The sequence below is a fragment of the Melanerpes formicivorus genome, unplaced genomic scaffold, assembly GCF_026170545.1.
Source record: "Melanerpes formicivorus ecotype bairdi unplaced genomic scaffold, bMelFor1.0.p_v2 SCAF_22, whole genome shotgun sequence".
In the NCBI taxonomy this organism is placed as follows: domain Eukaryota; kingdom Metazoa; phylum Chordata; class Aves; order Piciformes; family Picidae; genus Melanerpes; species Melanerpes formicivorus.
Genome location: NW_027142374.1, coordinates 5,068,060 through 5,081,126, shown reverse-complemented (window position 1 = coordinate 5,081,126; position 13,067 = coordinate 5,068,060). Strand labels below are relative to the sequence as shown.

Genomic DNA, 13,067 nt, shown 5'->3' with positions numbered 1-13,067 from the left:
TCACAGATGACCTGAGCAATGACTCAGGTTTTGCCCCAAGAGCTCCACAATGAGGCAAGCAGCCATTGCCCAAAGATAGCAAATGGGAAGGGTCTAAAGAACAGGTCTTATGAGAAGCAGCTGAGGGAACTGGGGTTGCCCTGTTTGGAGAAGAGGAGGCTGAGGGGAAACCTCATTGCTCTCTACAACTACCTGAAAGGAGGTTGGAGTGTGGTGGGGGTCAATCTCTTCTCCCTATTATCAGATGATAGAACAAGAGGAAATGGGCTGGAATTGTGCCAGGGGAGGTTTAAGTTGGATATTAGGAACAATTTCTTTGCTGCAAGAGTGGTCAGGCATTGGAACAGGCTGCCAAGGAAGGTGGTGGGATCACTGTCCTTGAAGGCATTCAAGAAATATATGGACATGGCACTTTGGGACATGGTTTAATGGCCATGATGATGTTAGGTTGATGGTTGGACTCCAGGATCTTAGAGGTCTTTTCCAACTGAAGCAATTCTGTGAGTCTGCGTGGCTGCTCTGGGAAAAGAATACAGTGTTCCCGCTGCTCTACTCAATCCATCCACACCTCTCTTATCTTTCCCCTACCCAGAACACTTCCAGCTCAATCCCTGTGAAGAGCCATCCTACCACAGTCCTCTCATTCAAGCTCCTCCTAAACCCATTTCTCCCAGGCACCACCAGAAGTGACTAACCACTCTCCAAATTCCTGCAATTACACAGCGAGCTGTCTGTATTTTCTTGTATTACACAAAATGGAAGCAGAAAAACAACTCCAGGAATAACTAACAATGGTGCTGCCCATTGCAGCTGTGAGTCAGAAGTTCAGATTTTTTTGATTTTTTTTGTTCTTCCCCTCCTGACATTTTTAATCCACTGCCAATTTTCAAACACTTCCCCTCTTGGCTCAGAAGCTGCAGTGACCCCTTTTCCAACAGGGATTAATGTCATCACCTCTGTAACATCGCTGGTCTCTCCAAGCCCAAAAGGAAAGGAGAAAGTTTCATTGATCCAATTCCTCTACCTGGCATCTTAAAAAGAAGTCATTTTGTTCAACCTCAGCTCATCAACTGATTCCACAGCTGGTATGGAGCAATGTGAGCCTGGCATAGCTGATATGGCTGCTACAGCTCACAGATTTGGGCCCCACACAGGGATACGCAATGGGTTAAGAGTTATTGGGGGAATCTATCAGACTCACAAAGCATTTTCTCATCCTGCTTGTATGATTGGGATTGTTTAGCCTGGAGAAGAGGAGGCTCAGGGGTGACCTCATTGCCCTCTACAACTACCTGAGGGGTGGTTGTGGCCGGGAAGGGGTTGGTCTCTTCTCCCAGGCAACCAGCACCAGAACAAGGGGACACAGTCTCAAGCTGTGCCAGGGGAGGTTTAGACTCGAGGTGAGGAGGAAGTTCTTCACCGAGCGAGTCATTCGTCATTGGAAAGGGTTGCCCAGGGAGGTGGTGGAGTCACCATCCCTGGAAGCGTTCAAGAGGAGATTGGACGTGGCACTTGGTGCCATGGTCTAGTCATGGGGTCTGTGTTGACAGGTTGGACTCGATGATCCTCGAGGTCCTTTCCAACCTAGGTTATACTGTGATACTGTGATTTCCTTCCCTATAGGACTTCCGAGGTTTCCTAGTGTTCACCTAGACAACACAGACTTGCAATACCCAAGACTAGTCCAAAATGCAATGGTCACTTGAAAGTTTTGACAATTTTAAGGGCTTTGAAAGACTTGCTAATAACAAACAGGAATGCACTGCCATAATTCCAGCCACCACCTTTCACTCAGGGATGGGTATTTAAGGCCCAAAGGCCTTCAATTAAGGTATCTATCCCCAAGATATAATCATCATAAGATCATAAAAATCACAGATTTGTTTAGATTGGAAAGGATCTTTAAGCTCACCAAGTCAAATCATTAACCCAGCATGGCCAGGTCACCATTAAATCACATCCCCCAATACATTGCCACAGCTTCTAAAGCCCTCTGGAGACATGGACTTTAGCACTGCCCCAGGCAGCCTGGACCAGGGCTTGACAATCCCCTGTGGAAGAAATTGTCCTTCACATTCAACCTAAACTGGAGACTGGATGGGGCACTTGGTGCCATGGTTTAGTTGATTAGATAGTGTTGGATGACAGGTTGGACTCAATGATCTCAAAGGTCTTTTCCAACCTGGTTAATTCTATTCTATTCTAAACCTCCCTCAGGGCACAATTTGAGGACATTCATTCTTCTCCCAAAAAAAAAAGTGACAGGACAAAAGACCAACCCCCAGCTGGCTCCAACTTCCTTTCAGGGAGCTGTACAGAGGCAGAAGATCTCCTCTCAACATCCTTTCCTTCAGGCTGAACAACCCTCAGGTGACCCACAGAAGTTTCCCTGTTCCTTCAGCTGCTCCTCACAAGACTTGTGCTCTAGATCCCTCACCAGCTTCATTGCCCTTCTCTGGAGCCTCTCAATATCCTTCTCAGAGTGAGGGGAACTAACAGATATTTGGCAGTATGGGCTTACTGAAAAGGTTACAGCAGAAGCTGCTCTTACCTTTCCATTTTTGAGGCGTCCAGAGGAGACAATTCTGGAGACGCGCACCTGGAAGGGCCGGCACTCGTCGTCACAGTTAAACTGATCCTCTCCGTCCATTAGTTCCAGAGAGTTCTCTTCTACAAAGGAAGTGGTTCCATGCTTTTTAAGGTGGCAGTCAGCCTCCTCCAAAACCTGTCCTGCTGTGCATTTTAAAAAAGTCACCACAGAAATGTCAACACCAACCACTGGAGAACAGCCCAGGCCCACAGCATCTAGGTCATTCACAGGAAGACCTCGGGAACATGGCAGATCCCTGCCCATGGCCTGTGCCTTCTCCAGAGTATTGCTCGTGTCTTGAATCTCTCCCATCAGGGTTGTCTGTGGAAGCTGGATCTGGGCCTCAGTCACTGCAGAAATGTCACCATCTGCAGCTTCAGAATGGCCCAAGTTCATAGGATCCAGATGATTCACAGGAAGATCCTGAGAATGTGGTAGGTCCTCACCTACAACCTGTGTCGTCTCCAGAGTAGTACTCAAGTCCTGTCCCTCCAGCTCACCTCTAGACAAGTCTTGCAAAGGCAGCTCAGGATTTCTCAAGTCCTGCATATCCAGTCCTGTCCTTGAAATCTCCTGAGCCACTGCTGGAGATGGATCCATGTCTTTAGCAGCCGCTGGAGCACAAGCCAGGTCCTTGGTATTAGCTTCAGTTAGGGGCATCTGTGGAAGGTGGATCAGATCCTCAGTCACTGCAGAGAGGTCATCATCTGCAGTTGAAGCACAGTCCAGATGTACAGCACCCAGATTATTCACAGGAAGACCTTGAAAACATGCCAGGTCCCTGTCCACGACCTGTGTCTTCTCCAGAGTACTGCCAGTGTCTTGAATCCCCAGCTTACCTCTAGACAAGTCTTGCAAAGGCAGCTCAGGATTTCTCAAGTCCTGCATATCCAGTTCTGTCTTTGAAAGCTCCTGAGCAACTGCTGGAGATGGATCCACTTTTTTAGCAACCACTGGAGCACAAGCCACATAATCAGTATCAAGTTTAGTTAGTGATGTCTGTGGAAGGTGGATCAGAGCCTCAGTCACTGCAGGGAAGTCACCATCAGCAGCTGAAGAATGGTCCAGGTCTGCAGCACCCAGATTACTCACAGGAAGACCTTGAGAAGATGGCACATCCCTGCTCATGACCTGTGTCTTCCTAGGAGTGCTATCTGAATCCTCAGCCTGCTTGGCCAAAGCCGTCTGTGGAAAGTCAATCAAATCCTCAGGGAGGTCTTTAGTGTTTAGCTCTGTGAAAGAGTCACCTGCATGCTCCGGCGAGCAGCAGATGGACGGTTCTGGCCCAAAGGGTGCAAGTGATCTTTGGTTACATTTACCATTCTCGCTGCCCAGGGCAGAGGAACCAACACTGTGTGACGCCTCTGTGGCTTTGCAATGCTGCATAGGCTCCCTCCCCACCAAACTCTCAAAGCTCAGATTGTCCCACGTGCCTGAATCTGGGGACTGCAGACAAGCTCCCACCGTGCAGAACGCCCCTGCGCTCTCGTTCTCGATAACCAAGCCCTCTTTGTGGGAGGTCACATCCTGCTTCCAGCCTCGGAAACTCCGCTGAGGCCTTTTCTCATCAGGTGAAAAAGCCCTTGTGGAGCCTCGCAGCCTCCGAGCTGCCTCAGCCACACTGGTGAAGAATTTCACAACACCCCCAAAGTGGGTGGCTTTGGTTGCACTGTTTGATTTTTTCCGCTGGCTGAGACTCTCCTCACATCTCGTATCAAAGTCAAAATAAGAAGCACAAGGATCAGTTATATTTTCTAAGTTCTGGAAATTGGCTTCAGCCCTTTGATCTGGAAGCTTTGAATTATCTTTGCTAGTTAATGAAATTCCTTTCAGATAGCTCCAGACATCAGAGCTTCTGCCTCTTCTGCTCTCCTGTGGGAGCACAGCACACCTCTTTTGATTGTCCCCTTCTGTAATTGAAGGGCTCTTAAAGTTCTCAAAATTCAAAGACTCGCTCTTTCTGGCTGGTATTTTATGGCAGTTGCTATCATTATCCTCGCTGTGTAACCTGACATTAGTATCCCTGAGACATTTGCTTTCGCTGACATCAATTTCAGGAATGCTGATGTTCAGCTCTATGTCTTCAAAAGAAGAATCCAAATCATCAATGTACCCCGCATAGGAGTGGCGGGAGGGCCTCCGACCATCGCCTGGTTTCTTAACCCTGTAGATAGCTCTTTGCCCACTGCCATGATGGTCCTCCTCAGGGTCACAGGCAACCTGCACCGTGGACGCTCTCAAATCCGTGTTCTTAGCCACCCTGGAGGTTCTTCCCTTTTTTGATGGCCTTACCCTGTCCATGAAGGATGGCTTTTTTAATTCTGTGACCTCTGAGGTAACTCCCAGTAGGATCATGGACTGGGGTCTCTCTTTATTGGCTGAGAGCCCTTTCCTTCGTCTAACAAAGTTCCAGATCCGGCTGCCCCTGGTCATCTTCTTATACCTGGGTGCCTCCTCCCGTTCACCGGGGATCGCGTCACTGGAGGTGCAGTGCTCAGCACCACAGCCCTCCAACACATCAGTACTCCCTTCCTCCACATTTGCTTGGAAAATCCTGTTGGCATATCCATTTGGAGCTATCACGGGACCAGTATGCTGGCGGCCCTCTAGAACTTCCATCGCCCCGGCGCGCAAGCTGGTGTGAGGGGTCACAGATGCATTGTCTTCAGCTTGCTTTCTTCATAAGACTGAAGGAAATAGAAAGAAGAACAGAGGAATGCAATTAGGAAGAGCTTTTTTAGAAGTCACAATCATTGAAGTATCACAGGTCAAATCCTATTCCAGTGGCAGTGGTGGTTTTGCCACTGATTTCAAGTGAGGTTGAAATATTGCTCCTAAACTGTCTAAGTCCTAAAGCAGCTGAAATCTGATTTAAATGACTGCAAGATTTAGCAACTGCAAATAGAGCTTCCTGCATTAATAAGGTTACCACAAAGTGTACACAGAACACCATAAATCACAGATTTGGTTTGCAAATGGCCAGGACCCTAAAGGAATCAGAGTACACTATAGAAAGGAAAAGAGGAAATTATAGTAAAGCATCCCTGCACATGTCACTGTCATCTCCACCAGCCCCATCTGCCAGGAACCGGCAATGTGCTCCCAGTGAGTTCAGTCTCTTCAGGCAGGCATTCAAAGGAAAGTCAGGATGAGCCTTTTCCTGGAACTCATGCAATTCTGAAATACTACAGCATTAGAAAACTCATGAAATATCCAAGCCAAGTTTTTCCTACTACAGCTATGGCACCAGCATGGGAATCCTTTGCTGGAACTGGACTGCTAAATGAAAGCTGCTTGGCTACCACTCAACGCTACTCAAAACACATGCTCCCCTCAAATGAGTTCCACCCTATGTGAAGGGATTAAAACTACGAGTGCTACAGCACTGGCAGCCATTCCAAACCCTTTGCAAGAACACATTTAAACTCCTGCTCATACAGATCCTCATGTTTCTCTTCTGCTGGTGCACCACCCACCCTGTCTTGCTCCCACAGCTACATAAGGAGGTCCTCACATTACCTTTTACCTTTGTGACATGCAGAACTTCATGCTAGGCACTAAACAGGGTTAACTTCCCTCAATTTCCACTTCTAGTCATGGTAGGAAGAAGAAAGCAAGACTAGGAACAAGCAGTACAGCCCACAAGCTGGACAATGGGAAAACTCACCATTACACCCTGAGCATAGGGAGAATAAAGAGAGAACAGGCAGTCACCCTGCAGCACTGACACAAAGGCATCAGTCTCACTCCTACTCTCATCCATTACACTCACTATTTCTATTAGAATAAAGCTTATGGATGCAGCAGCTATTGCCCTGGACACCTCATGGACAAAAAAGGGCTCATTCTTTCAATTAAATAAACTTCTGTCCATACCCTGCCACCACATCTAGTTTCAATAAGCAACCACCCATGAGACCTCTGTGGATGGCAGACACATCAAGGAAGAAGAGCACAGCCAAGAGAAGTCAAAACCCTTAACGGAAACAACTACTACACCACTGTTTTTATGAAGAAGTCATCTGGCTTCCACTACAAGGCATGACACAGGGATTGTGACAAACATTTTTGGCACCAGTGGTACTTTGGACAGCAAAAACGAGCGTTTGGCTCTGCGGTGGGTTGGCTGTGCCAGATGTCCACCCCAGCAGGCTACCACTCTCCCTCCACAAACAGGACAGAGGGGAAAAGTGAAGATGAAAAAGCTCATGGGTTGTTACAAAAATATGGAGGCCCTTTATCAACTATAGACAGAAAAAACTCAACTTGGATAAAATTAATCTGATTTATTGCCAATTGAAATGGATTTGGATTACAAGAAGCAAAGGCAAAGCTAACACAATACCTCACCCACACTCACCCCCTTCCTCCCCACAGCTCAACTGCTCTCTTTATGGCTCTACCTCCCTTCCTTCCATCCCAATTGCTCTAACCCCTCCCAGGGGATGCAAGGGGATGAGGAATTGGGAGAGGTAAGGTCAGGACACCGCAGTTCCTCTCTCTGCGTTTCTCTGCTCCTCACGCTTGTCCTGTGGGGCCTCCACAGGACGCCATTGCCGTCAGGGAGCACTGCCCTGCTCCTGGACCTCACCCTCACATGCCTCAGGGTTCACAGCACTGTTTCCTATTTTTTCATCCATTCTTACTCCTTTCTGTTGGTTTTGTCCTTCCTTAACCATGTTTCCCCAGTCTGGGCTCTGCTCTGGGCTGCGGTGCAGCCGCTGTAGAACTGGATGTGCCCAGCACCGGGCAGCACTGCCTCTCCTCACAGCAGCCTGCGTAGCCGCCAGCACCAACACCTCACCAAACACACCTCGTGTGGTTACACACCCGGGGTACTGCCAGCTACACCTCATGCGATTACAGCCCCTGGGCACTGCCAGCTCCACCTCCTATGGTTACATACCTTGTATAGTGCCAGATACACCTTGTAGGGTTACACCCCCTGGGCACTGCCAGCTCCACCTCCTATGGTTACATACCTTGTGCAGCGCCAGCTACACCTCATACGATTACATCCCCTGGGCACTGCCAGCTCCACCTTGTATGGTTACGCATTTTGTGTAGTGCCAGATCCACCTTGTATGGTTACACCCCCTGGGCACTGCCAGCTCCACCTTGTATGGTTACACATCTTGGGTATTGCCAGCTACACCTCATATAGTTACACAGCCTGACCATACAGCAATTAGGGAACAGCAGGACCAGGGCAAGGATCATCCCCCTAGACTGGGCAGTGGTGAAAGCACACCTTGAATCCTGGGCCCAGTTTTGGGCTCCTCACTCCAAGAATGACATCGAGGGGCTGGGTCAGGTCCAGAAGAGGAAAATAAACCTGTTGAAGGGTCTAGAGAACAGGTTTGGTGAGGAGCGGCTAAGGGAACTGGGGTTGTTCAGCCTGGAGAAAAGGAGGCTGAGGGGAGACCACCTGGCTCTCTGGAACTCTGTGAAAGGAGGCTGGAGCCAGGTGAGTGTTGGTCTCTTCTCCAAAAGAAAAAGCTACAGGATAAGTGGAATGACCTCAAGTTGCAGCAGCACAGGTTTAGTGCTGAATACAAAGAACTATTTCTTCCCCAAAAGTGTTGTCAAGACCTGGACCAGGCTGCCCAGGGTAGTGGTGGAGTCCCCCTTCCCTGGAGACATTTTAAAGCCACAGTGGATACATGGTGCTGAGGGACATGGTTTAATGGTTGGAACTGATGACTTTAGAGGTCTCTTACAACAAAAATGATTCCATGATTCTATAGTTATCTTCCAAACACAATGCCTCACTCTATTCTGGCCATCTACTTACTTAGCCCTCTGTCTTTTGTACTCACCACGATGCACATGTTCAAAGAGAACCTCCTTCCCCAGGCAAAGGCTTGTTTTTGCCACCTGCCTCCACTTAAACCCTGTAGCACACATTCACAGACACTGTGCTGCCCTGGGTCTGTAGAGACCACAGAAAGCTTTTGTTCCCAAAAGTACCAAGGGTTTAGTGGGACTGTTCCTCCATATGGTGCTTGAGGAGACCACCAGCTCCTCCTTCCCCAGGCTGTCACTCTGGGTCTGTGAGTTATTCACAGACATCATCCCTGCTGCAATTTAAAGAGTAACACATTTGAATGGATTTGAAGGAGTGGGAAAAAGGAAAAAAAAAAAAAGAATATTTGAGTAATTTTAAGTTGTGCAGCCAACTGGCAGCAAAAGAAAAAAAACACACATCACAAAAGGTCCACATTTTATTGTTGTGTTTTTTTTTTCTCTTTCCAGTTTCATGTTTTATTGTTTTTGGCTCAGTGGATCCTGCATGAGGAAAGAAGATTCAAAGGCTTGTCTGTGAGGTCTTTGGAGGGATGCTAGCACAGAGAAGAAAGAGGCTGTATGGCCCTCCTCAAAGGAGCAACACAACCCAGAACCACAGGGCTCAAGGGTGGCTTTAAAAGAAAGAGAATTAATATATACAGAGTAATTTTTTTAAAAGCAGCTTTAAAACAGACATAAGTTTAAGTCACCACCATGAAGCCAAACCCGAGTGCTCTATGCGAAGAGGGGACCAGTGCTTGGTGGCTCCTCTCCCCGCTTCCCTTCCACTGCAGCCTCAGAATAGAATAGAATAAACCAGGTTGGAAGAGACCTTCAAGATCATCGTGTCCAACCTATCATCCAACACCACCTAATCAACTAACCCATGTAACCAAGCACCCTGTCAAGTCTCCTCCTGAACACCTCCAGTGACGGCGACTCCACCACCTCCCCGGGCAGCCCATTCCAATGGGCAATCACTCTCTCTGTGTAAAACTTCCTCCTGACCTCCAGCCTGAACTTCCCCTGGCGCAGCCTGAGACTGTGTCCTCTTGTTCTGGTGCTGGCTGCCTGGGAGAAGAGACCAACCTCTGCCTGTTTACAACCCTCCTTCAGGTAGTTGTAGAGAGCAATAAGGTCACCCCTGAGTCTCCTCCTCTCCAGGCTAAGCAGCCCCAGCTCCCTCAGCCTCTCCTCATAGGGCTTGTGTTCCAAGCCCCTCACCAACTTTGTTGCCCTTCTCTGGACTCGTTCCAGCAAGTCAACATCCTTCAAGCCTCACCTGAACCTCTCTTCATCTGTGAAACCATCATTGTTGCTTTGACAAAGCCCTCCCTAAGGAGCTGTTGGAACAGCAAGACACAGGGATGGTGTTCAGAAAGCCCTTTGACAGGCTGCTAGCAAACAATGCGAGAAAAGCACCTTGTTATTGTCTCCTTCACACCAGTGAAGCCTGCTGGACTGCACACACCAAAATCACTGACTAATCTTGGCAGGAGCCAGCTCAGGACTTGTTATTGCACTGTCACCTAAACCAGATCCAGCCTGAGGACTGCCACTGCCTCACCCAGAGCAAAGCCTCCAAACACCAAGGCAAATTCTCTGCATCTGAACAAATTTTAGCCACCTTTGCTCAGGCTTCCTCAACCAGGTGCCAAGATTTGCTATGCTCCATCAACCAGTACAGCCACTGAAATTAGTGTCTGTCACTGTGCAAATACGCAACAGCAGCTTGCTTGTGGGAAACCTCTGTTTTAAATAAGCCAACCAGAGAAAAGCTGTCAACCTTATCAACCAAACCACACAGGCTCCAGGGCACTAAGGCCCTTAATGACAAGAACAAATTATAGTAGGGAGAAGAATAGGCTTGAGAGTATCTGATAAACCATTACTCATCTTTTTGGGGAGCAGAAGTCAATGGAACACTTCAAGTGTATTTTTGAGAACATTTATTAGCCAGAAAACTATAACAGTTAGTCAATGGCCTTTTTATTTCCCTACTCCCCTCTCCCCACCTTAAGCAGCATTTATAGTGGAGGATGTCCTAACCAGAGAGAACATGAAGTAATACTATTACTCTGCACCTCTTCCACTATCCCTTGGAATTCTCTTGAGCCCAAACAGGGTGGCTCAGCCAGGGGGCTGTGGCTGGTGTGTTGGTTCTACAAAACACAAATCTCACCTGGTGAGGAAAATGGTTTCATAAAACAACAGCTATCGATCAAACACTGAAAACTGCTCCAACTTAGAGCAGTCTCATGGGTCCACACCCTGCCCTCTTGCCCTTCTCATCAGGCAGTAGCCTTTCATTCTGAAAAATTCACCTTCCTCTTCCAGGGGACTGAGAGGGATGAGTATTGCACAAAGCCCCAAGCAAACGACACAAGATATGCTACACAGATATCTGCATGATGAGCATGATTCTTTCTCCAAGTTTTCCTTCTTTATTTTGCATTACCCAAACCCTTAAGAAAGAACTAGGTGCTTTGTATTTCCTTGATGATTGCATAACATTTCCTTGGCAACAGGAAACAGGGTAGCCTGTTCAAACCAGGTCCAAGCAATCAGGGCTGTCACAAGCCACCACTCAGGGACTGACTTTTCATGGGCACCCTTGTTCTTCTGCAAGAGTCATCCACCACCACAGCAAAATAAGCATCCATATGCCTACCAAAGGCTGTAGCCAGACCAGCCATCTAGGCAAGACCAACTAGGAAAGGTCTGACACAGGCTGAGTAGAGTGTTCCCAAGGAACTCCATCATAGACTCTATGATTTTATGATTCTTAAAGAAAAAAGTGCTGTAAAGAACAAACACCAAAGCTGCTGGAGAGCTGGGACCTGGCAGGAAAGGAGACCTACAATGGAGTTTCAGGCTTGAGTTATTTTGGAAGGACTCTCTCAGCCACAGAAGCACACATTTCCTCACATATTCTTGTGCCTGATCCCTTTCTTGCTGCACAGTAAACTCCAAGAACCATCAATAACTGTTCTGAGGTTTTGCTGTTTGCTGTGTTCTCTCATATTTTGGTTTGCTTCGCCTGGAAGACCGATGATAAAGCACCAGTCTTGAGCCTAAGCTAGCATTTAAGTCCTACCTTGCTGCTGTCCCAGTACCTTCAGAACCATCTCATGAAGGAAATCAGCAATTAGCTCTTTTTTTAACTCTCCAGAGACACATTTCATGGAGACAGGAAAAAATGGCAGGTACTCCTTCCTATCCTGACAGATGGGTCTTCAGAGCCTTGTTGTAATGGGCTTTCAGTTCCCTGCACATCCTTGTGCGATCAGACTGTTCATTCCAGTGTGTGTTGTGAACCTCATCTTGATTATTGTTTGTAAGGTTAAAAAAACAATTGGGAATGCCACACAGGAGGATGCTCCAACATGACCACTCTCTGAGTGGCAGGGTATACATCCCAATAAATGCACCCAGGAACGCCCACAGAATCAGAGTGCTCTGTGTTGGAAGGGACTTTTACATCTCATCCAGCCCAACCCCCTGCAGTCAGCAGGGACAGATGCAACTAGAGCAGGCTGCTCAGAGCCACAAAACATCTGACCTGGAATGAACACTGGCATGGGGCACCTCCCACCTCTCCAGGCAACCTAGGACAGGGTCTTAACTACCCTCAAACATTTCTCCTTTCTCTTCAGTCTGAATCTCCCTCTTTGAGTTCAAGCCATTACCCCTTGTCCTGTCACAGTAAGCCCTGCTCAAAAGTCTGTCCCCCAGCTTTCTTCTGGCCCCTGAAGTCCTGAAGGGCCACAGGAAAGATTCCCCAGAACCTTCTCTTCTCCAGGCTGAACAGTCCCAACTCTCTTGGCCTGTCCTCACAGCAGAAAGGTTTCAGCCCTTGGATCATTTTGTGACCTCTTCTGGACCCATTCAAACAGCTTCATTTCCCCACCAGCCACCAAAATGAAACCCAGGCATCCCTAGGCACTGTAGCATTCTGGAGAATGCTTTTTCCAGGTTACAGTCAACTTGTAAATCCCCTCTTATCAAGTGACCCAAGAGGAACTATTTTGACTGAAGCCTCCAAGAGCAACAAGCCTTTGAAGTGATCAAAGAGGAAATTGGTGGTGCCATAGCCCTTGGGCCAGTCTGGACAGAATCAGACATGAGAAATGTTCTCTGCACCACGGAGTCTCTGGCAGAAAGCACCTGGAGAAATCCAAGATCAGCCTCTCAACTTTTGGAGCCATGGGTATGGAGGGTCTGAGACTCATTACTTCTACTCTGTAAAGCCAGGGTTCAAGCCACATGAGAAATAACCGGTACAAAACTGGCTCCTCCAGGCATCACAACTACCTGTGCCTCACTGGATGTTCAGAGTGGGTCTGCTCTCACTGTGGAGCAGTGACTCAACATGCAACCATCCAAGGCTCTCCATCCCCCTCTCTCACCTCTCGGCAGTGCTAAATTTGCTTCACAACCTTTTGGCCTCAGCCGGCATCGCGTGGCGCTGCCGATTTGCGCCGAAGGCCTGGGGGGTGGCACAGCCAAGGCGCCGGCAGCCTCGCAAGGCAGCAGCCAGAGCTGGAATGCAGCGAGGGCCCCGGGGGACACGATCTTCCACTCGGCTCTTCCTCTGCGGGATCCAAACTAACAAACAAGAAGGAGCCTTTGGCCATTGTTTCTCGGTGAAGGGGGGCGATGGGGAGAGGGCACGCGGCGCAGGCTGCCA

General features: G+C 48.3%; 1 protein-coding gene across 2 annotated transcripts in view; it reads right to left on the bottom strand.

Moving 5' to 3' along the window:
• The window catches only part of ARHGEF9 (Cdc42 guanine nucleotide exchange factor 9), a 239,128-nt gene that overhangs the window by 206,259 nt on the left and 19,802 nt on the right, over positions 1-13,067 (bottom strand). For both annotated transcript variants that reach the window (XM_068151950.1, XM_068151951.1), the window contains exon 2: positions 2,552-5,277. In XM_068151950.1, coding sequence (XP_068008051.1) covers positions 2,552-5,209 — 2,658 coding nt within the window. In that variant the 5' untranslated portion in view covers positions 5,210-5,277. The remainder of the gene's footprint in view (positions 1-2,551; positions 5,278-13,067) is intronic.